Here is a 25,572-nt window from a genome sequence, read left to right as displayed (position 1 = left end):
TATATATATAATTTATATATATATATAAATAAATTATATATATATATATATATATATTATTTATTTATTTATATTGTGTGGAGAGAGATCAGAAGCTCGGCCACCCAGGCAAGGCTTGGGGTAGAACCTCACTGGAGAGGCGGAGAGCCTATGTCTCTGTGAACGCATCTGGATCCCCCCTGGAAGACTGGATGAAGTGGCTACAGATAGGATAGTCTGTGTTTCCCTGTTACAGCTGCTGCCCCGTGACCCGATCCCAGATAAGTAGTAGAAGATGGATGGATGGATGAATGGATACTCTTTCAGGGCATTTTGCTTTCTTTGTTGTTACTCTCGCTGTGTAAAAAGGACAAATGAAACTGAATGTAAAAATTTGCTTCAGTTTTCATAGTGTTGAACTTTGAGGTTTTATCGCTGTGTAGCTAGGATCACATTACAGCATCGTATTGATGACAACACCAAAAAATTTTTTAAAACAATATTCAAAAGACCATTGACACCGTAAAACCCTCGTGAGGCCACTGGCACTTGATTTCAAAGATTCACGGCCTACTGGGATTTTCATTTGGTATCCTTTCACATTATAAAATGCGCTAAGGCAAAAAACAAAACACATACACATTCACATACACGTGTGTGTATATATAGTGTTTAAAGCTTATGTCTGTTAACATTCAGTTTGAGTCCTCAAAAGAAATGCATAAATAAACGTGATTGTTGAAATATATTTGCAGCCGTGTCTTGTACAGTCATTGGTTTCAATGATAATTCTACTTCTATTTATGGTGAATATTGATGTGAAATCATAATGTGTGGAAGTGAAGGTGAGTGAGGGAGCTTAATTGGTTCCATGTAAAAGCCTAACATACAGTAGATGCAATGGACAAAAGTGAGTGTAGCGAGAGGTTCTAGTGCATAAGTCCCTTTTTGCTCGTATAAAGTTTAAAAAAAGAGCATTGCTAAAACCGTATCATTTTAGTGCTACTCAGGCCACCGTTGACGGCAGCATCCGTCGAGACCTTGAGTGCCTCCTCTGGCTTCAGGTGGTACGAGGAAGTCATGGAAGCATTTGCTGTAATGCAGAATCATCAACTTTGTTCACTGTGACTATGTGATCCAGATGTTGAAGGTAGCGCTCCTGGTCTTGCATGAAATGTGGGATTCTGGCATTATTGATTACTGCCAAAGGCCGCAGCTTCTCTACATCTTCATAGGACACCTACAACGAACAACAAACAAAACATATTTGCTTGATCACCACAAAAAATAAGCTTTGTGAATGTCTTTTTTTTTTTTGCATTTTATAACGATTTACGATGCAACATAATTTAGGAGTTTTCTTTTGCTCCCTCTGTTGCATTAATCTAGACCTGGTTGTGTCCGTTGTCCGGCCACACACAACTGGTGAATAATGATTTGGGGGGGTGGGGGGGGGGGGTGAAATGATTATGAATAATGTCAAAGTGATACAATGTTGATGCATGAGGGCACTGCCACAGACCTTTCCTAAGGAAGTCAACATCTTGAAGTCGATGTTCCTTCGATGCCGAAGTATTCGCAGGATTCCGTCTAAATACACCTGGTCTTTACTGAAGCAGCCTGCAAACGTAACACACAGCATCCACGGTACATAAAGATAAAGGCCTTAGAATAGCTACACATTATTCATGGTTTAACTTGAACCGTGCTAAATAAATAAAATAAACTCAACATGTCAACATTAGACGACTAATCACATCGACAATCAAAATTGTCAACGATATTTTTTAATAGTCGACGCGTCGTATTATTTATATACATAGCTATTTGGCGTAGTGTTTTCCTCTCAGAAAATGCCTTGTCTTCCGCTTCTCCCGCTGGCTGCATGCCAACACACGTTATCCGGGTCATCTCTGATGTAAAACAGAAGCACTGTGGGTACGGGAATTGAGTAGGGGCCCTTGTTAGCATGAGCAGCAGAGTCTGAAAGTCTGGGCTTCTCAAAATTGATAACTATGATGTAAACCTCCGTTCAATTGCAGCACGCCAGTGATGAACGAGCATCTAAAAAGCAAGCACGTTGCGGCTGATGCCTGATTTTATTTCTGACATGGGTGCAGTTGTTTCTGGAAGTTTGCTGTGGTTAGCACACACAGGCTACGGTGTACCTCTGATAGACGCGATGTCCTGTTGTGGTGCGCTAACATATTGCAGGGTCTAGTGTGTATTATGGCGGTATTAGTCAGCGAAGTCATGTTATTAACAACCAAAGGACAGTTTCTGTATAGCCGCGATAGACATCGAAACAGCAAGAGTGTGACTTCCTGGTCAATCACAAGTTGCGACCACACACCGAGTGTTGCATTTCTGAACTCGCAAATCTCAGTACTCAAAGTAAAACAACATGAGCAATTTGCTACTAGCTCTTAATGGTAACACACACACACACAGGATTGGTGCCCAAGAAGAGTGAAATATGTTTTTTACATTTAGCATATATTAGTACAAGTATCACAAACATTTTAAGGCCACAATAACGCCTTCAATTTCAGTTGCTGCCAGCATTTCTAAACATGTCAGGAATGCTGGTGCCAGCTGCAAAGTTTAATACAAATTGAATGTACTATCATTTAAATTGTGTTTATTATTCATGTGTACATAGCGTGAAGAATTCTAGCTGTAAGCTACAAATGATCATATCACCGCTTGCTCATGCAATTATGGCTGCAATTTCAGAACAAACAGACTTGGCTTCTTCTTGGTCATTCAGGAGTAGTTATAGCTATCTATAATTTGTTTTTATCTTTTAAGATAACATTTTCTTTTAATCACAAGTAGCTCTATTTTTACTTAAATACAGACTCTGGGGACTGTGACCACCTCTGACCTCAGCTTTGTGCGTCTGCGTGTGTGTGTGTGTGTGTGTGTGTGTGTGTCTGCATGTATTCACCAGGTTGCGAGGTGTCCGTCTGTCCTCTCTTGGCACGCAGGCAGTATTCCCAGCGGACATCTGGATGCTGAACAAAGCGTGCAACGTGACTGAAGAGCTTGCTGAAGCTCATGCTCCCGGCATGGAAAACTGTATAGTAAAGAAGAGCCGCACGCCACAGGTATGGCTGCTTCCGTAGCAACACACTGTGCAGGCTGGCCAGCCCCTCCTCAGTGGGGTTAGCTGGCTTGAGGCCAAACTGCTTTCTGCCCTCTGCCGTGGCCCATGGCTGCAGACTGTTGTTGACTCCTCGAAGATAATGTGTGCCTAATGAGGACCAAATATTGATTACTGAAAAAGGTTCAAATGCAAAATGCATTATGAATAATTATTAAAAGAGCACACATAATGGAAGATAAAACCTTTGCAGTACCCAAACAATGATGCTATCAAGTGGAAGAATAATTTCTCATCCCCAGTCAAATCTTTAAACTCTTCTACGGGACCCCAAGGCGATGCCAGGCCAGCCAGAAGATATGGCCTCGCCAGCATGTCCCGGGTCCGCCCAGGGCCTCTTGCTGGTGGAATAGGCCCAAAACTCATCACCACAGCAGTGGCGGTCCATCGCATTTCACACGTAGGCCTTCAGTGAAGTCCAACATAGTCCGACTTGACTAAATCCCCCTCATAATACCGTCACTTATGACACCAAGGTTGGAGAAAAAAATACACAGACACACACTTAAGCACTACTGGGTTTTGGACGACCTCGGCTTACGAGAGAGCTTCTCTTGAAATACCTGATTTGAAAATGGCCTTGAGTGTTTATCTCCAATCAAATAAAATCCACACTTTTCCCTCCTTCGTCCATTGTGGGTTAAAAAAGCAAGAATATATTTCCGATTGGCCGGGTAAGTGTGGTGTGGATTTGTTGATTCCGCATAGAGCCGCCCTCTCACAAGTTATCGAATTGGAGGACGCGTTTACACCTTCAACGTGAGGCCTGCTAGAAGGCTTACTGTTACCAACTCATGATCTGATTGGCAATCGCAACTGTCTACCCACTCTAAGAGAGATCTAATTCTAAACCCGTTCACTCACACAGAACAGATGCCCGCACCGTTTATACTTATGGCGTACTATGAAATCTGCCTGCTAACTAGGGATGAAAAGATTCATCGAAAATCGATTTATATCGATATAAACTGCTCAAAATATGCATTGATATAAAAAAGAAAATAATCGATTCGCAACGCCATGTTAACCAAAGCCGTTCTCTCACGTCTGTGTTGTGAAAATGCTGCATACGCATAATTACCCAATACGTGGTAAACTTCACTTTCTGAGCAACACAGCAGTGATAAACGAGCATTTATAAAGGAAATACGCTACAGCTGACGCCCGATTTAATTTACGCCAAGGACTGTCGTGTCTGAAAGCTAACTGTAGTTGGCACGCACAGGCTACCGTGTGCGTCTGATAGAACGTCGCAGGCGATGTCCTGTTGTGGTACGCTAACAAAATGTAGCGTCTACTGTGGATTGTGGCGGCGTTAGTCAGCGAACTCACATGCATTAAAAACCAAAACATAGTTTTTAAATATGCATGATTGACATAAAGACAGCAAGAACATAAGTGCTAACTTGTGACTACGCACCGCATGTAGCGTTTATTTATGAAGTCGGAAATTTGACCACCCAAAGTACATGACGCATTTGCCACAAGCCATTAATGGCCACAGTTAACAATAAAACATAACATACTTAGGTTGTTAAAATATACTAATTTACAGTGCTAAAAAAATATTGAGAAAAATATTTATCAATTTGTCAACTATTGTGTTTTGCTGAGCAACATTATTTCCGAGTTTTATGATATGCATCACGCTCGAGATTTCTCTCTCTCATTTTTTAGGCACATACCACATTTTGAATGTGCAGATGATATTATGCATACAAGAGAAGAAAAACACATTAAATAAAAACAAAATTAAAAATCAATTCAAGTGATGAACTTAGCTTTATTTAGCACGGTGCATTTTTTTCACTTCTACGTGAAAAAATGGATTGGTGCTCAAGAAAAGTGAAATTTGTTTACACGTATTTCTTTAAGTATTTATAGGTGTTTCCTAATAATAGTGTAACTCGACACAGTGTATAGTTTTTGGTTCCATTCAAAATGCACTAAACATTTACACGCTTGCGCTAAACTTCAATGCGTATTTGGTTTGAGGATCACTGCTGCATCACACGAGCACATAGAGACAAATGTGGCAGCAATTAAAAAAAAATAGATAAAATATTGAATCGAAATCGGGAACTGAAAATCAAAAATTTAATCAAATCAGGGCCTGAGTGAATTGTTGCATCCCTCCTGATAACACAAGCTAGGTGTGAATTCTTATTGGATAAAAACACTCACCTAAAACAATACCACAAAAAAAAAACCATTGGGATGTATATAAAATATTGTATTTTTAAGTTGGAGTTTTTATCCAATCAGAATTCAGCTAGTTTGTGTTGCCAGGCAGATTTCATAATACCAATAGCACGCACTATTCATCCGAGGCTTTCAGATACAATCGTGCAGGCGTCTCTTCTGTGCGTCAATGGGCTTTCAGAGTTGATAGACACCCGCGATAGCCAATCAGATCACGAATTGACGACCTTCTCGCTGGCCTTGCGCTGAAGGTGATGAACGCGTTTTGTGATTGGATACTCACTCGAGAGGTGGCAGCGCTATGCGGAATCAACACACCACAAAGTCGTAACTAGCGACCGTTTGAAAATCTAAAATATATTCTTGCTTTTTTAAACCACAATGGCCAAAGGAGGTTAAAGTGTGGATTTGATTGCAGAGACACTTGGGAGGACATTTTCAAGACGGACCTTTTAAGTTCGTCCTACACTCAGTAGTGGGTAAGTGTCTTTCTGTATTTTATTTTTCCAGCCGTGGTGTCATAAATGATGGCAATATGAGGGGATTTATTCAAGTTGAACGAAGTCGGACTTCACTGAAGGCCTACGTGTGAAATGCACGGCCGGCCACTGGCCGTCACACACCTGGATAATGTTAACACCTTGGTGAGGTCGCTGATTATGGATTTTGGCTCTGCATTTAACACAGTTGTACTCCACAAACTGGTAATAAAGCTGAGCAATCTGGCATTCGGCAAGCTCACTGCGCACCAGGATAAGGTCTTCCGAAGCAACAGACTCAAGAATGTCAGGATTGAAAACAACACCTCCTCCACTCTGATAGTTGAACACACGGGCTAACGTTGAATGCAAATCTTGCTTGCAACTGCTTTATTTATACACATTATTGACCAATGGAAAATGTTGAAAGCGGCTTGGTCTCTTTCACAATGTCATGTTCATGGCTGAACAAACCTGCAATTTTTGGGCTCCGGGCATGCTGGAGCTTATCCTAGCTAGCTACGAGGAGTGTTTTGGGAATGTGGGAGGAAACCTGAGTACCCGGAGAAAACATGCAAACTCGACACAGCAAGGGTGGGGCTGGATTCAAAATCATGACCTCTGCACTGTGAGGTGGATGCGCTAAGCGGTCGACCATCTTGCCGCCATAAGGAAAACAAAAAATGACTATGATTTGCTGAATAACTTTATTAGCATTTATACTAACTGTAGAGACGTTGACTATGAGAGCCACTGCTACCTACCGTAGTGGATATGCAATTACATTATCTGGACAAAAAACAAGCATGCAACATAGGGAATTTTACAGCGACTTAAATAAGCAGTGCTGAGAGTTGTGATAAGACAACAATAGACAATTTGCTATCCAACCACAGATAAAAGGAGGGAAAAAAATGGAACTGATGGAACCCTGACATCCAATCAGGAGTGAACTTGTGTAAACTCACCTATTTCGTGTCTCAGCATCCCCTCCAACCAGTGCTGACGGGCTCCAGCCAGGTTGATAGTGAGAGTGGGACGACAGCTCTCCACCATCATTACCGCCTGAGAGAGCAGCTCGTCAGAGAGACGTACCACAACCTAAAAACACACACACACACTTCCACTGGTGTAACACATTAAGAGCATCTTGTTTTAATAAACATCATTAGCTCTCTAAGCGTCCAATCCAAAAGGGTGTTTAGTGAATTGGGGGCGGCGTGGTTCAATGGTAGAGTGGTCGTTTCCCAACCTAAAAGTTGTGGATTCGATCCCCGGCCATTGTGATCATGTCAAAGTATCCTTGAGGAAGATACAGAACCCCCAGTGGCTCCTGATGGTATGTCATCAGTTGGTCGACGTGACAACAGTGTGAAGCGCTTTGAGTACTATACTAGTGAAACACCATTTAGCTTTGTAACCGCATGCAATCTAAAGTCACATATTGTAGACAGGCTCATCTTACCTGCCAAAAAGTATTTATTATAACTAAACAACCTAGCTGACATGTAACACAAGTGCTATATACTCAAAGGTTAATTTTGTACGGAAGCAGTCCTTTTTGTGCATGTTACTTTTTAGGTGTTACTTATTAAATCCAAAGGGAATACTTTTCATGTCAAATTGATGAAGATTTGAAATGTGTTATTAAAACATATTAGGAGTTGTGTTTACAGGGCCATGTCAGAGTTTCATGTTTCTGACGACCCTTTGGCAAACATTTACAACCTTGAACGAACACTGACGTGTATGTGCATTACTCTACCTTCACCAACAGTTGGAAATGTTCGCCCCTCAATGAAATAGGGGCTCAAACGATAAACAACGGCAGCGTACAAAAAATGTTTTCTTTGGTCCTAATAAATCTAATGTGCCAGAGGAGACAACTCATGATGAGTCCAAGTTGCGTTGTGAGGGGGGAAAAAAATGAGGAAATTATGTTTTTGGGATAAGTGGCTGCATATTATTAGTATTCTAGTGACACTCTAAATGTTCTGCCTGTGGTGCTAAAAATTTAAATTCTGAGCCACTCTTTGTGATAAATAGTTGGAATGTAGTAGAAAAGGTGTGGGCAAACTACGGCCCGGGAGTCACCTGTGTCCCTTAAACGTTTTAATCTGGCCCGCCCAAACTTGAAAAAAAATAAATGAATAAATCTTGTAAATGTTTTATTTTCTAAATACTGTGGTTTTTCAAAGACACACATATATATATATACACACATACATATATATATATATATATATATATATATATATATATATATATATATATACATATATATATATATACACACATATATATATATATACATATATATATATATATATATATACATACATATATATATATATATATATATATACATACATATATATATATATATATATATATATATTATTGAAATGCTTTTGTTCAATTCCATTTAAAATTAAATGTATTTATTTTCTCCGATGAGGTAAGGTTACCAAAACACTCCATCCATCTGCTACTGGTCTGGCTCCTCTGTCAAATTTTAGAACCTATTGTGGCCCGCCAATCAAATAGTTTGCCCACCCCTGGAGTAGAGGATGACGTTTTTCGGGAATCCCAGTCAATTTTACATTATTCATGGGATCGGAATGGTACTGGATAAAAGGTTTGCAGGAGCAAACAGGAATGGGGTTTTCCAGTAGGGGAAACAAAACCTTTGTTCACAAGTGAGTATCCAATCAGAAGACATGTTCATCACCTTCAGTGTAGGGCCTGCGAGAAGGCCTTACTGTCATGAATTTGTGATTTGATTGGCTATCGCAACTGTCTATCAACTCTGAAAGCCCATTGACAAACACAGAAGAGACGCCCTCACGATTGTATCTGAAGGCCTCGGACAAATAGTGCGTGCTACTGCTATTATGAAATCTCCCTGGCAACACGAGCTGGCTGAATTCTGATTGGATAAAAACTGTCACCTAATAATACAACACAAGGATATAATATGACATCAATGTGAAGAATATAATCAAGATTTCTTGATTATGTTAGGCCAGTAGAGAAGGCATTGACCGGTAATAAGTTTGAAAAAATGCATTAGCGCTGAATGATGAAAATGGTTTTCAATTTTATATATTTGTTTTGGAGAAATCAATATAAAACTCAAGAGTTTAAAAATGCTTCCTGGTAATCAGCAATATGGCAACGCGTCCCTTCCCTCCCTCCTTGTCATTGCGTTCTCAAAAGCCTACGCCACCTTCCGGGCAGATTGCATCACCATTATGACCATAATGCGGGAGGAGTCGGCACTTTGAAATTAAGCCACTGAGACGCCATACCGAAGCAGCACTGTGGTCATCATATACAGAGGGTAGCGTATTCATTCCAGCATTGCCCATGCATGTGCGGCATGAGAACGAGCAACGTCTGCTGCACTTCCTGATTCCCTTGTTCTCCAAAGAGTAAAAGACCATCCATCGCTGCATCTTTCACATCAAAAGTAGAATCTCAATCGATTATAGTATTGGCTGGGAACAATATAGTTAAATTTTTTTCCCAAATCAATGCTAGCAATGCATTCCATTCGCCGTTGTTGTCTGTGTATACAATTGTTTAGTCAACTCCAAAAATTCTCGACACACGTGTGATGGTGATAGTGACGTGTTTAGCGAAAATGGCGGCCCTCTATATTATTTTTTAAATATTTTTTTAAATGTATTTAATGTGCATGAACAATAATCAAGTTATCAAATGAATAAAAATATTAAAATATACTTTTTTTTTTACTGTTGCAAATGCCGACCATACATGAAGTATCCTTTTAGAGGGGAGCTGATCTTGTGCTTGAAAAAAAACTTTGGGGTTGGGACATAGGTGAGCTTTGCACTTACCTCACCCACACAGCCTTCTTTTTGCAAGTATTTCCGCACGGTGGCCCACACCTGACTCTTAGGAAGCACAGTCCCACCTGTGACCTGCTCAAAAGTCTCATAGGAGCCAAACTTCTTCAGCACACACTCCAAGATTCCAACAGCCTGACAGTCACACATAAACAGACCAAAGTGAACTTACTGGAATGATTGATAAGTTTTAGTTAATATTGACATACCTGCTCAAGAAACAGGCCAGAGGCCTCGCTGTACTTGTCTAGCACGGACTTCGGTTCCGGCTGGGCATACTCAAATTGGGGGTCATACTTGTAGTCAGACTGGAAGAACTTTTGCTTCTCCTGCTCAAGGTTCAGAGGCCTGAGAGCAACAAGCAGGCAAGGCCTCGAGGAGGGGGACAGTGTGTCGCTTGCGACACTTTTAGCGATGTGTGGAAGGGAGGTGGCAGGTCGCAGTTGCCCCTTTTTAGTATGCAACCCCAGTGATTGGTTGACTGAGCATGTGCTCTCACTGCGGCGCATCCAGCCACCGGTACCCAGGCTGAGGCTAGTCAGGCTGCGAGCAGGGGGCGACGGCGCCGCCGACCCAGTGCGCCAAGGTGGTTGCATGAGCTGCCTGTCTGCCATCTGCTCCTGAGACCTTCGCAGGCGCTGAGGTGTCATGTCGAGGCTGAGGGGACGGCGGAGAGGAGGCCTGGGCGTGGCACCGACTTTTGACATCAACTTGTTCTCTCCCACTGGGTCTGTGTCATTCAGAGCTAAGAACCCGTTTTGGGGTGCCTTTGCCTGCTTGGAAACATTGCGCCTTCCAGCTTGAGGTCTTAACATTGTTTTAGTACTACTGCTGGATTTGACAGCTTTGGACTTGTGCAGTTCCAACAGGTCCCTGCTGCCTTCAGACTTCTCAGCCTCGACATGATCCATGAAGACTTCACCCGAGTTCAACACCATCACCACAGCAACCAGCTCTGCCTCACTAAGGCAGACACAAAACAGAGATTCATGTTGGAACTTTTAGTGTGAAAATGGGAGTTATTTATGACAGGAACAAATCTGTGTCGGGAAGAAGAGGAGGGGCATTATAGAGAAAAATGTAAAAATGTCTCGCACACGATCTGAAACGCTCCCTTCTCTCCCCCAGCACAGTTCTATTGTCATTAAAACAATTTAGTTCATTTTTAACTTGGATGTCAAACCAATTTCTTTCCATGATGTCCTTGAATGCAGCATGAAGTTCCTGCTCAGTAAATGGTAAATGGGCTGTCACTTGTATAGGGCGACATGGCTGGCGACTGGTTAGCACGATGGCCTCACAATGCAGAGGTCGTGGGTTCAATTCCGGCTTCGTCCTTCCTGTGTGCAAATTGCATGTTCTCCCCGTGCCTACAAGGGTTTCCTCCGGGTACTCCGGTTTCCTCCCACATTCTGAAAACATGCATGGCAGGCTGATTGGACACTCTAAATTGCCCCTTGGTATGAGTGTGAGCGTGGATGGTTATTTGTCCTTGTGGGAGCCACGATTGGCAGGGAACCAGTTCAGGGTGTACCTGAACTGCCCAAAGATAGCTGGGATAGGCTAGGCTACAGCACTCACACCCCCCCCACGCGACACACACGCACCCCCCCCCCCCCCACACACACACACACACATATATATTAGTGCTGTCAAGTGATTTTTTTTAAACTAATTAATCACAAAAAAATCCATGATTAATCACATTTTTCAACTACTATTTTTTGGGAAGCTTATAACAGATATTTATGTGAATAATATCTTGGAATTTTTGCAAAATCACCAAATATGAAGTATATTTAATTCAAAGACTGTTCTAATAGCTTTCTTGGATTCTTGAATACAATCTAAATGGAGACATCTTTGCAGAAATTTATTTTTGAAACATTTCTCAAAACTGCCCGCAAGCGCCACACTCCAGCAGTGTTGGTATGCAAGGCCCAGTGGTAACTTAAACACAGTGTTTTGTTCTGAGACGTGAGAAAGACGGCTAATATGGCACAATATTTGCAAAGTATGTAAAATTATTTTTTAAGTAAATCAAACTTAGTTAACTGAGTTACAATATTTAACTGAGTTAAAAAAAATTTCACCTGAGTTAATGCTTTGACAGCCCTAATATATATATATATATATATATATATATATATATATATGCGCATTCTTGGTGGTTCTCGGTTGACTCGTCAACCCTCTGACCAATATTCCCTCAGCAGTAGGTGATAGCTTGCATTCTACCTGATCCTGGCAGGGACAAAACAGCACCATGCACTGCTACACCTGGGACCTGTAGCTGCTTTGGAATGGCTCCAAGTGACAAAAATAAAAAGCGTTTTTTATTGTCAATCATATATAAATACCTGTTTTGACAAGTTGGCACAGCAAAAACAACAACAAAAAAATCTCTGCACGCTATGTTTGTCACATGGTCCTTTTTTACGAGCTCAGAAGCATTGGCCCAACTTTTATGTGAAGACAGGTTCTGTAGATTTGCTAAGATTTTAGAGTGAGTAAGAAAAAAATAAAAATTATTTGGGGTAATTGTAACAATGAAAAAAAGGGTACAATTCTGTGCTTTTTCAGTTAAGACATTAATTTTGAATGCCAGAAGATGATGATTTTTAGGCTGGCTCAAGACAACACGTTTGACGTGAATCACTCTTGTCACCAGTACAGTTTTTTCATAGGCCATGGATGGGTAATATTATAAAACCTCTTCGAATCTGTTCTCAATTTGTCGTGAATACTCCCTGCTTGACATTCCTCCTGTTGCTGTCCCTATTTTTTTCCACACTACAAGTCCCAAAGATCTCAATCAATCTCTCAGCCCCTATTTGCCTTTACCTCCCTCCATTTACTTGTTTGACAAATTAATATTTTGACAAAGTAATACGTTTGTATATTTTGAAATATAAGGAATGAAAGTACAGTCGCTTTATAAAAAAAATTACTCCAGTAACATACATATATGTGTAAAATGTAGGTAATTAAATAAAGTAACGAAGATTTGTACTTGTGCAACGAAGTATTTGTACTTTGTTACTTCCCACTACTGCTACTGAGTAAAATCTCCACAGAAACTAAAATCGGATCGTTCAATAATATAATACATGTGACTAGTTGAAAGAAAACACTATTATAAATTGAACTTGTAATGGAAACACATGGAAAAAAACAGTTCATATTCATTCTTCAGATAATACAAAAAAATGATCTCACCATCAACATTTCTTCCACAAACTATGCAACCAAAGAGCCAATCAGCATTGCAAAAGGTTTTCCATTCTTCAATCGCACATGGTGGCCACAGCTCCTCAGCACCAGGCAGTCTACTGGTTCTGAAGTAGGAAAGAACGGAAAGAGGGCGAATAACGGTCCGGTGTGAAGCGGGCCTGAGGCGCCTGCCTGGACCGGCCAGGAAGCGGCGGTGGTGTTGGAAGATATGACGTCACACGCCTCTGCGTACTGACGTGTGACCCCGGAAGAGTAACACCACGTTGTTCCGGTGTCGTGTCACGCCAAACATCCAAATGGTTTATAATACTAATTCTCACATAAAGGCTCTTAAAACTATAAATAATTGTAAAACCTTTACATTTTGAATGTATGTGAAACCCTAGGCATTTATATTATTTTTATTGGAATTTTTTTAATGTACATGAAACCCCTGACATTACATATATTTTTTTCCTCTCTGTTGTACACTAATATATTGTTAGTTCATATTTCGAATGATAGTTTAACAAACATATGTTGTTCTGTACTTTTCCTTTGCTTCAATAAAGAATAAATAAAGTAAAAAAATATATATATACAGTGAACCCTCGGTTATCGCGGTTAATGGGGACCGGGACCACCCGCGAAAACTGAAAATCCGCGAAGTAGCGGCGCACCTTCAAAAATGCTTAAAAAAAAAAAAGTGCGAAGTAGCAGCGCACCTTCAAAAAGGCTTAAAAAAACAAAACATATATATATATATATATATATATATATATATATATATATATATATACGGGTAGATAGAGAGAGAGTGAAATTCATGTTATAACAAAAAAATATATATATATTATTAAAACTTATTATTTTTTTATTCCCCAGCCATTATTTTTGTATTTATTCAATTACTTCTTTTTGTATTTATTTAATTACTTCTACTTTTACCTGCTGGTACGCCGTCCGGTGTGCCCTGTGAAATGAAAGGTGGCATTCTTCATTTATTTATTTATTCATTCATAACTGACAGCCTCGCGCTTCGCTCGTGCCCGGGCGGAAGAGGTGCTCCTCTCCGGCTTAATTGTCACGCACGCCGGACCTGCTCCCCCGAAGCGTGTCTCCGTTCGGTTGAACTCGGTTTCATTTCGCCCCGCCCGTGCCCGGGGAAGGTGCTCCTATTCGGCTTAACTGTGACGCGAGCATGCCCTCCTCCTCCGGAGCTTCCATTCGGTTAAACTTAGGGGCCGCTTGAGACACAGAGGACATCACTACTTTTAAGCACACATTTTATTCAGATTGTTCAAGTGTTCACTAATAGCCACCAAAAATGCAAAGTTTCCTTATTTCTTCATGAACATCTCGATTTCCTCTCATAGATCAAAGCAATGCCGTCGCAGAGCGCCTTTGTTTAACCATTCCACTTCAGTGTGCTATGGCAACCTGTGGGTGATGTTGCTGTCACTGAGAAGTTTGTCAAACTGATGATGGTTCACTCCTCCGGATTGGATGAAGTTTACAGTGCGAACAACCATGAGCTGGTCCATTTTTAAGGACTTTCAACTCAATGTCTCCTGGTGCAAAATACAGTGAAATTTCCAGAAACGATCCTCCATTAAGGGCTTGTAATTTTTCTCTGAACTTTGTCGCGACACTGGCTTTCTATCTATCTACCATGGATGGTGCGACTGTCTGTAGCCAGGCTGATAGCACGGCACCGGTCCACTCCAACTCTGTCCAGTGCAACAACGACAGAGCCGAAAATGTCGTTGGCTCTTGTGGTGTCCATCATTGGCACCAACTTAAGAAGCTCTTCTGTAACAGTCAATGTCTCATCAACTCCATGAATGAATAAGGCCAGTTGTGCCACGTCTGCAATGTCAGTGCTCTCATCAATTGCAACAGAAAATGTAATAAATGACTTGACTCGCTGTTTCAAATAAATCAGCTGATAGGTCCAAAATCCTCTCTGCTATAGTATTCAGCCAGGTAGCTGACTTTTACCGCAGAGTTTGGCTTAAGCAACAGGTGATTCTACTCAAAAGGCAGGTAAACGAGCATTTACCTACCAGTTATGTTGAAGCATCACTGGCGTAAGACAAACTGTGGCAGAATTTTTACTTACTCGACTTGGATCTCTGAGCAGTCACCACCAGGGTTCGTGTGCGCGTTCATGCTCTTTTCTGCTTCAGCCTGTGTAATTGGCATGGTGTTTTTGATGTTGTGGAGGTGATCAAGGTTTTTGCTAAATTGAGCTCACATTTGATCCTCACAGAACGATTTTATACTTCCACAGGTTGAAGTTCTTAAAAGTAGTGATGGCATTTGAATTTTGCAGTGACAGCTGAGATATAATACATAACATAATAACAAGCCGAGCTCCAAACGACAGTGTGCCAATTCATCATAAATCTCATCCCAAAAATCCCTTAGACTACTTTGCATCCACTTCAAGGTGGAAGTGGGATGCACTCTCCTGTGTATGTTAATCATAGTCGGTTTAAGTATAGGTGCTTCTCTAAAGCGCCACAATTTGCTGTAGGTGTCTTGACTTATCACTGAAGCTGAGGCCACTGTGCCCACCTCCATCTCCAACTCTTTCTCATGTATCAACAGAGTGACCTGAATGGGTGTTGAGTTATAAGAACACGGCTCCACAGATTCCTCATCAATCACACTTCCTAGGTTTGTGTCTCCACACTGGAGGACTGGCACTTCCAATTTTTTTTACTAAACATTCACTTTATGGTTAAGTGCTTTGACCATCCCACCTAACTGGTTGCTGTTTGAACGAGAGGACTGTACTCCATATCCAATAGCCGCAATTTTGTTAGCTCCAACTAAAGTCAATTGATCACTGTATAATTGCAACTGTGTGAATCATGATATGATTTGTATCTGGAAACAGATTAGGTCCTTTTAACTCTTTGTCTCCAACATTACCGATAAATATTAATCCTACATTTCCTCCAGTCACTGATGGTGTAGTGGTACACTCGCCTGAGTTGTGTGCGGGGCAGCGTGGGTTCAGTTCCCCCTCAGTAACGGTGTCTATGTCTGCCCTGTGACTGTCTGGCGACCAGTTCAAGGTGTAGTGCGCCTTTTGCCCGTAGTCAGCTGGGATAGGCTCCAGCACCCTCCCGCGACTCTGTACAGGATAAGCGATGTGGAAAATGACATGACATGACATGACTTTTCCTCCCTGTTTCAAGGGGTGCCTTTAGTATGTGGTATCAGAGGGCCATTAATTTATATTGCCGATCTATACATGATAGGGGTACTGGCTTCGTTTTCTCAGTCACAACAGAAATTTGGGTTCAGCAGTCATAGTTTCTTAATTATTTACAAATTATATTTGTGCACATTTGAAAGACTTAATGATTGATCCCAATTCATCGATAGATGATCGTCTGAAATTGCAACCCCAACGAGCCAAAATTAATAACCTGTATCTATAGTGTTCTTTTGTCTTTAAGTTCCCCTCTGATTTATTTACACAAATGCAAATGGGAGAAAGAATTTAGTGAATATATCCCAAATCATTTAGCAAACAAGGCACTTGAGAGTATTAACACCTGCTCATACAACCCAAGACTTTGTCTGATTCAATTTAAGATTATACACATGATTCATTTTACAAAGATCAGATTACATAATTAATGCAGGGTTTCTGTTGCAACCCATTTTCATAGCTATGTAACCTGTCCGAAGATTTATCATTTCTGGACCAATGTATGCGAGATTATGTCTGAGTTCATCGGGATTTTGATCGAACCGGATCCTCTACTCCTTGTCCTTGGGATATCTGCGGCTTTTAAGACCCAACAATAGTCTGTCTCATATGGGCTCTTAAAAACAAAGAAACAGATTCTTATCTTATGGAAAAGTACAAGGTTCCGTCAGTGTACATGCGGCAAGAAGGCTTAACTGATACGCTGTATCTAGAGAGGATAAGATACATTTTGAGTGGCAGATCCACCAATTTGAGACAATATGGCAACCCCTTATGTTATATCTAGATCATGTAAATGTTGTTTGACGGTTTTGTGAAAGCACAGATTTTAGACGATTGATTGGTCTTCTTTCCTTGTGGGGAGGGTGAAGAATAGATGTGTGTTTTAGTCAACCTGTGTAACTGTTTGGCTGTTTTCATGTGTTTTGTTCTGCTTTTGTATACTTCGCTGTGCGAGTACTATTGTTGTTAACTGTATGCTTTATGTATATTGAAATTATGTACAGTACACATTGAAAATTCCAACCAAAAACCCACAGGAACACCACAATAATAGTGCAATAAAGAATATTACAGACAGTGCTATGATACCCGTGAATTATAATTATTATGATAAAGCACACTTAATATGAACAGTGAATTAAACTGGTGATAGCAATAACATGCATGCATAATAACTATTGCCCTTGAAAATAAAATGCTGGTTGTAAAGATAACAGAGATGATAACACTGATGACACAAAACAAGACCATCTAGTGTTGGCAAATCTGAATGGATTCCCTTTTAATGTGCTCAATGTAGATATGAGATCACAGAACGATAAAACTACAAAAACTATATCGCTTGATGGGAATAGCCTATTAAAGTGCAAGCCATGCTTTGACAGATCAGCAGAACTTCCCTGTTTGTTGTAAATCTTTCCAAATCCACAGACGATTGGTATGCTCGTCTAAAACAGTAGCAACAAGTCTAGAATAAACACAAGGATTGTATGGCACAGGAATAATTTGAAATGAACTCAAATCTGGAGGGTCTGTGAAAGGGATGCCCAGGTATTCCATGCACAACCCCAAGTACATGTCTTCAATGTAAATGGCTTTGACATATCTGGAAGCTTCCACGAGCTTTTTAGGCAGGTCCATAGACAGAACATAACCCAGGCCAAGAGCATAATGTGGGTACACAGCTCTCGGTAAAATATCCAGTGGGAGATACCACTTGGAGTTGGGATCTCTCATCACTGGTGCATTTCTGGTCACACATCCAGTCATGTAGTTTGTTTTTGGAGCACTTAACAACAAACGAATGAGATTTGGCACATTGAGGTACGTGTCAGAATCAATCTTCATGGCGTAAGAGGCGCTGGAGCAGTAGGAGTTGAGCCACTCCAACATCACCATGGTTTTGATAGTCAGGTTATTGTAGCAGTCCAGAAAAGTGCTCTGGATTAGGTCTTCATGCTCCTTGCTCTCCTGCTGTAATTCTTCATCAAGGTGTTTTAGAGGTTCCCCACTATGCAGTCCCATCAGAAAGAAGACTTTGACCACCTTCCCCATCACTACACTTTGCCCTCCCCACGTACTGCGGATAATGTCTCGATGACGTCTGTTGTGAGGTGCCACAGGAACCATCAGGGCCACGAAAGGTTTCTGCTCTTCACATTTGCTTGGCTCATTCACAACAAAGTGATACTCAGAAGGGTAAGCCACAATGTACGGGCTTTGACTTACAGAGAGTGGCTGAATTTCTACTACTTGCAGAGTTTCAATGTGACTTCCTTCATTTGTTCTTCCAGTTTTAGCGACCTCTGTCTTTGTTCCGGAAAGTGCAGCAGATGGAAAGCCATTCCCATCAACTTCTATGAGAGAAATGTTGCCAATGAGTAGACTCAATTTTGCTGCATTATATTGCATCCACCATTTAGGTATGTAGTCTCTTGCACTTTCCTTTATGTTTGCCTTGTAATAAAACAAAACTGCTGCCAGTATCAATGTGAAGAGGAGGCAGTTAGGTCGTGTCGCATGGCACCATCTCCTGTGTTGCATGCCTTCCAACATTCCTCGCCTGAGGGATGAGAAAGACAAGTTGAAACAAAATTACACACAGTTACTACAAATCATAAGAGTCCAATTCAACAACATGGGGCCTGATTAACAAACTAAATGTTCAGTGGCCTGCTTGAGCAAATAGCATGTCTAATACATCTGTCATTTTCCACACCGCTTATCCTGTAAAGGGCCGCGGGGGTGCTGGAGGCTATCCCAGCTGACTATAGGCAAAAGTCATACTACACCCTGAACTGGTCGCCAGCCAGTCACAGGGCAGACATAGACACCACCACTGAGCGGGACCGATCCCACGATAACTACACACAAATCAGTAACTTGTCTAATACATGGTTCTTGCTAACTGAATTTGTTCTTTTCATTTTGGAAGAAATGGAAAAAAAACTTCACTATACTGATATTACAAGCATTTTTTCACCACCAAAACCTGTTGTAACATATATTAAGCAAAACGTTTGTGTTTATACAATAAAATACAACTTTTTTCACAACAGCTGGAGCTGTAACAAAGCACTTTACATATGATGTAATACTAATGATCAGTAAACTAGAAGACACCTTAAAAAACATATACAATAGATACCAGAAGAACAGCAGAACAGCGACAGTCTCATGTTGGGTCCAAAGCCAAAGAATATAAATGTGTCTTTAAACGAGTTTTAAAAGTGGACAGAGAGGGGGCTTTCCTAACATTTAACAGGAGGTCATCCCATAGGGACGGACTGGCAACAGAAATAATAATAATAGAATAATATTTTAAAATATTTCAAAAGCAACTGAGTGGTGGGATTGAATCTCGATTTAAGGTGGCTTGAAGTTAATTCTCAACATTTGGTGCCTATGATGAAAAAGTTGCTTGACCAAGTTTTTTCCCCTTGATGACCTTGTCTTTTACGCTTTTATATTAAGTAAATTTGAAATGTAACGGGATAGTTTGCCCATAAATTCTTTTGCAATAAAAATAAGTCTTTGGGATTTTCTTTGACTGATTTTCTAGACTCATTTTCATTTCCTTTACATCGCAGTGGATGCTTCTAGCTGGTCCATTCCTCCTGACTGTTGTTTGTGCTTATGCACAGTTCACAGTAGCCACCCTTTTTGGAGTCCTTGGAGGGAGTGCTGTCGAGTGCTCCTACTGGGCACTCCATTGTTTTGCTGGGTGACTTTAATAATCATGTGGGCAACAGTGAGGCCTGGAGGGGCATGACCGGGAGGAATGGCCTCCCTGATCAGAACCCGACCGGTGTTCTGTTGCTGGACTTCTGTGCTCATCATGGATTGTCCATATCGAACACCATGTTTGAACTTAAGAGTGTCCATATGTGCAATTGGCACCAGGTAACTCTGGGCCGCAGTTCGATAATCGACTTTGTGGTTGTATCATCTTTTTTTTGGCCGCATGTTTGGGACACTCGGGTGAAGATAGTGGTGGAATTGATTAGATTGGAGCTGTGAAGTGATTACCACCCGGTGGTGTGTTGACTCTGATGGTGGTGGAAGATGCCGGTCCGACCTTGCCGACCCAAACGTATTATGAAGGTTTTCTGGGAACATCTGGCATAGTGCCCTGTCAGAAAGAGTGTCAACTCCCAGCTCCAGCAAAAATTAGCCCAAACCCCGGGGGAGGTGGTGGACATGAGTCCGAGTGGACCATGTTCCGTACCTCCATTGTTGCGGCGGGCGACCGTAGCTGTGGCCGTCAGGTGGTCACAGTGCCTGTCGTGGCGGCAACCCTCGAACCTGTTGGTGGACACCAGCGTCAAGCTGAAGAAGGAGTCTTATAGGACCTTTTTGGCCGGTTTGACTCAAGAGGCAGCTGATAGGTACCGGCTGACCAAGCGGAATGCAACCTTGGTGGTCACTGAGGCAAAAACTAGGGCAGGGAAGGAAGTTTGGCGAGGCCATGGTGAATAATAAAAAAGATGGCTTTGAAGAAATTCTGGTCCACCATCTGGCGTCTCAGGAGGGGGAAGCAGTGCACCGTCATCACTGTATATAGTGGGGATGGGGTGCTGCTAACCTCAGCATGGGACGTTTTGAATCGGTGGAGAGAATAATTCAAAGACCTCCTCAATTTCACCGCCATGCCTTCCCATGAGGAAGCAAGAGTCTGGGGTCTGTGAGGCGGGTTTTCTCGATCTCTGGGGTTGAAGTCACCGAGGTGGTTAAAATGCTCCTCTGTCGCAAGGCCCCGGGGGTGAATGAGATCCGCCCGGAGTTCCTAAAGGCTCTGGATGTTGTGGGGCTGTCCTGGATTGACACGCATCTACAACATTGAGGGAACAACAGGGACAGTGCCTCTGGATTGGCAGACCGGGATCGTGGTCCCGGCCTTTAATAAGGGGGGAGCCACAGGGTGTGTTCCAATCACGGAGGAATCACATTCCTCAGCCTGGTATGGTCTATTTTAGGGCTGTTGGAGAGGAGCGACCGCCATGAAGTTGAATCTCAGTTTCGGGAGGAGCAGTGTGGTTTTCGTCCTGGTCAGGGAACAGTGGACCAGCTCTACACCCTGCGTGAGCACACCGTGTGGTAGACTCCCTATTCAATACTCTCCATAAATAAAAAAACAAAATCACTAAAGGCAAAAAACAAATAGACGTGCCTTTTTATTTGTATATGGATAATCCTGTTTATAAACTAAAACCTAAAGCACCATTATTAAAGACCCCAGAATTATAGATTGAGAACAAGTTTTCATGTCTGGGTGATTAATATAGTTTTATAGAGCTAAATTTTGAAAACACCTTTTAAATACAAGTGATTCACTACTTTTCAAATAATTATAATTATTCCATAGATTAACACCTTTTACAGAAACACATTTTCTTTGCTCTTATCCTATAGAATATATAATTCAGCAGCATGTCTAAGTATTGTTTAAAATCTGTTGTCTACATATATCTGTCCAAACAGAGAGATTTTTATGTCAAAGCAAAAAACACAAATACATACAATAGCATAAATACAAACCCACTTCCAATGAAGATGGAATGTTGTGTTAAACATAAAAAGAAAGAGAATACAATGATTTGCACATCGTGATCAATCGGTATGTATAATTGAAAACTTGATAAAGACAAGCTATTTTATGTTCACACTGATAAATGGGATTGTTTTTGGTTAATAATCACTCATTAAGAATTTTATGGCTTCGGACTCCCTAGCCTAGCTGCCCGAACACTGCCTGCCTAAAAACATGAAATATGAGTCTTTTGTACAAACACGTTCCCAAAAAATCTGGGACAGAGTAATTTTTACCACTGTGTGACATAATCTTTTTTTGAACAACATTCAATAAACGTTTGGGAACTGAGGACCTAAATTATTGAAGCCTTGTGGGTGTAATCTTTTCCCATTCGTGGTTGATGTGCAGCTTCAACTGTTCAACAGTCCGGAGTTACTGTTGAAGTATTGTACACCTTATAACGCGGCACACAGTTTTGTGCCTGCACTCTTACTTGGAAGCAACGCTGTTTGCGGGATGATTTGGTATTGTTTTTCTGAAATAAACAGGGGCGCCCATGAAAAGGTGGTGCTTGGATGGCAGCATATGTTACTTCAAAATCTGTGTCCCCGGTGTAATTTTGCCTTTGTATTGTGTTGTGGATGCAATGAACTGGAGTCCAGTTGGGTCTCACGGTGCTTTTATTGGCTGGCCTGTGTGCATAAGATGACACGTGAGCATGTCGTGTGAATCCAACAAGCCATGCAGGCTCTCATGGGGATTACAAATGATATAAATAAAGTTTGCGCTAATCGGCGTTAGCAACATTAGCTTCGTCCGTCGATGGACGGCCCCAAAAGTGACCCAGCAACTACAACACACGCCCAAAATTACCCAGGTTATCTTTCATAAAATTGTCATCAAAATAAAGATTGCCCGTTGCCATAATATCAGAATCAGAATGCCCTTTATTGTCATTATACTCAGTGTACAACGAGATTAAAAAGCTTCCCCTCTCCAATGCAAATATAAAAAAAATAAAATGATTTAAAAAAAAAAAATGTTCAACTATTTTGTCACGCAGTTGTTCACAAAGAGGTGAACCTCGCCCCATCTTTGCTTGCTTGTGAATGACTGAGCAATTCAGGGAAGCTCCTTTTATAACCAATCATTTAACCCACCTGTTACCAATTAGCCTGTTGACCTGGGGATTTTGTTCAAAGAGGTGTTTGATGAGCATTCCTCAACTCAGTCTTTTTTGCCAACTTGCCCACGTTTTTTGGAGTGTGTATAAGCCATTGAAATCCAAACTTAATGATTATTTATTTCAAGTTTGTCATGTTGAACATTAAAATTAAAAAAATAGTCTTTGTACTGTGTCCATATAGTTTGTACATGGTTTGGAAATCATTATATTCTGTTTTTCTTTATGTTTAACACAATGTCCCAACTTCACTGGAATTTGGTTTGTACTTTTGAACTCCAAACTAGCCATTACGTGTTCATGCTTGTGGCAAAAGTCTACGGCTGCATGCCTTACTTCTGATACAATTATTTGTATGTAGCCAAAGTGTGTGGGGAAGAGGGGGGCATAGCGCATTGATCATGAGGATGACGGGGGTGAATATGTCCCCACCCTAGTCCTCAGTCTCCCTGGCCATCTGAGCCCATGTATGGCATACAGTTCTAAAAACTGAGGTTGAATTATTGCTTTAACGGACAACCATGCTATGAATGAAGACTTTGCTCTGAGATGGATATGGTAATTGATGTCCAAAACACAGCCTATATCACAAAGGTCAGTATTGTTAGGTTACAACGTCATTATTTTGTCATCTATCTTGTACTCTTCTATATTCTTTCCTTTTTGATTAATTTTCAAGATTCATAAAAACACAAATACACAGAGAGAGCAATGTATAATAACAATAACATTAAATTGCACACACCTTTTTCTACATGTGGTAAAGTCACTCCTGGGCAGTTTTATGCTCTCCTTGATGAAGGTGGTTGTTTATCCGTTCCAGAATGAAAGAAAAACGCCACTCCGCTAAAAAATGACAATACAGAATGGGATGATGTAAAACGCCTAGATGGGTACACAGTGAGTCTGCTCACTGTAAACCTCATAATAGCATTAAAGCATTCCTTCTGTCTTTGTGATTCACTCTAGTGGAGGAAACCTCTGCAGGTTGTCGTTAACCTGGCGGTGAAGCCACACCTTTGTTTGCTCCACCTTTCCATGCTGCATTTACATCATCTTTTCTGGTATCTTTTCTTTAAAAGTCCACTCCTTGGTTGAACTGTTCTCGCATAAACAATACTTTAAGTCAGAGGTTAAAAATAGCGTAGGCTTATTTTAAATTGTGACAAGTATGAAAGAAATTAACATTTCAGAAATCAAACAAACAAGAAATTGTTAGAGGCAAAATAAAGGACATAAAACACGTTATAGAATGCAGTGGCTGATCTAGACACATGAAAACACACATGCACACACATGCCCACACGCACGCACACTACAGTTGAGGTTACACGTTTATACTTGAATACTACACTCATTTATAGACTGCGAATATACCTGTTTAGATTGTGGTATCAGGGCACTTCATGTGCCGTACAGGCTGTGGGTAAGAAAACACATGAAACAAAACATTACTCAAATGTTATTCCTCATTCACCACACACAAGTAACAAGATGTGAAGAGTTTTCAATAAACTTCTGAACTTAACTTAAGAGCAATAAGCAAAAAAACTACCATCAAATATAGTGACGGTTTACCTCTGAAAATCCTTTGAAATTAGCCATCATTTTATTTTTTTTATCCATTCATTTGGGGTAAATTAGGAAATAAGTGACGACTTGAAAAACATCTACTTTTAACGAAAAAAAAAAAAAAAAAGCCGAACTCCTAAAGGGTGCATGCCTATTGGTTCTAAATCTCATCGCAAAAAGGCCTTAAAATACTACAGAGTCTTTTAGGGGGTGAATTTTAGTATTGAGTATTAGTTTAGTAGTAGTAGTTTAGTATTAGTCATTTTTATTATTTAAGTGCCAATGTTAACGTCAATCAACTGTCCCTTTAATAATTCCTCTCTCTTCTTGCAGAGGTTAAGTGTAGTTGTCTGAAAGAACCACACATTTATGTCAAGTACACAGCAGGATATTATTTAATCAAGACAGATAATTTTTTAGATCTCTGTACTTATACTTGCTTGAAAGAGTACCCAAGATGGCCCCCCGGGCGGTTGAACTTGTCAAACAGATTTTGCAGCATCTAAGCTAAAATAAACAGAAAGCCTAGTCAAATCAGTGACTAACATTGGTTCGAAGTGCAACATTAAGTTTACGCTTGTTTGGCTAGTTCTAAACGACAGGAAAAAAACCCTAAAATGTAGTAAAGGTAGTCCTCAGCGCCCCATCTTTTCGAACAACTGGGTTATATTCAAATAAAATGGTCAATGCTATCAAAGTAACCAGGGTATGCATGTAAAAATTCATCAGTGCTAAAATTCACCCCCCCTACAAGACTCTAGCGCAGGCATCACCAAATGGCGGACCTCGGTCCGGATCCGGACCAACTGATGGCTCGGACCAGACCGATGACCAATCTATGATATATTTACACGAACAAAATTTTTTTTTCAGGACGCATTCGCAAACGTGGTGGCTGCTATTACGGCAAAAGCGTCAATAATTTGAACCAATCAAATCTTTCGTTACCGATCCACTGTCAATTGCGCAGCAGACAGGAAGAGAGTGCTGCTCAAAAGTTAGCAAGGTCGATGCGTGTTGTTTTAATGAATGAATGAATGGACGGAGAAATTGATGTTCATTCTGGCTTCAGCCGGTTTAAAACCAGTGTGCATCATATGCTTCGAAACTGTCCCACCAACACGAAACTAGACACCGAGTT

General features: G+C 40.9%; 2 protein-coding genes across 2 annotated transcripts; both read right to left on the bottom strand.

The window, feature by feature from the left end:
* Nucleotides 1-287: 287 nt before the first annotated feature.
* kiaa0895l lies at nt 288-13,188 on the bottom strand. The gene is made up of 7 exons (XM_088297149.1): nt 12,918-13,188; nt 9,908-10,661; nt 9,690-9,833; nt 6,795-6,927; nt 2,930-3,235; nt 1,502-1,599; nt 288-1,219 (listed from the first exon to the last, which is right to left on the bottom strand). Exons 2-7 carry the CDS (start codon nt 10,634-10,636, stop codon nt 1,058-1,060), a joined length of 1,572 nt encoding a protein of 523 aa, XP_088153275.1. The 5' UTR covers nt 10,637-10,661; nt 12,918-13,188; the 3' UTR covers nt 288-1,057.
* A 3,939-nt stretch (nt 13,189-17,127) lies between these two features.
* LOC148336744 (beta-1,3-galactosyltransferase 1) lies at nt 17,128-23,806 on the bottom strand. Its single transcript, XM_088296757.1, has 2 exons — nt 23,605-23,806; nt 17,128-18,706 (listed from the first exon to the last, which is right to left on the bottom strand). The coding sequence occupies exon 2, from the start codon at nt 18,697-18,699 to the stop codon at nt 17,530-17,532; it is 1,170 nt and encodes a 389-aa protein (XP_088152883.1). The 5' UTR covers nt 18,700-18,706; nt 23,605-23,806; the 3' UTR covers nt 17,128-17,529.
* Nucleotides 23,807-25,572: the final 1,766 nt, after the last annotated feature.

Source organism: Idiotropiscis lumnitzeri, chromosome 5, assembly GCF_059441095.1.
Source record: "Idiotropiscis lumnitzeri isolate Australia: NSW breed Sydney's pygmy pipehorse chromosome 5, RoL_Ilum_1.0, whole genome shotgun sequence".
Lineage (NCBI taxonomy): Eukaryota > Metazoa > Chordata > Actinopteri > Syngnathiformes > Syngnathidae > Idiotropiscis > Idiotropiscis lumnitzeri.
Note: the sequence above shows the minus strand (reverse complement) of the source record. Positions and strands in the feature narration are given on the sequence as shown.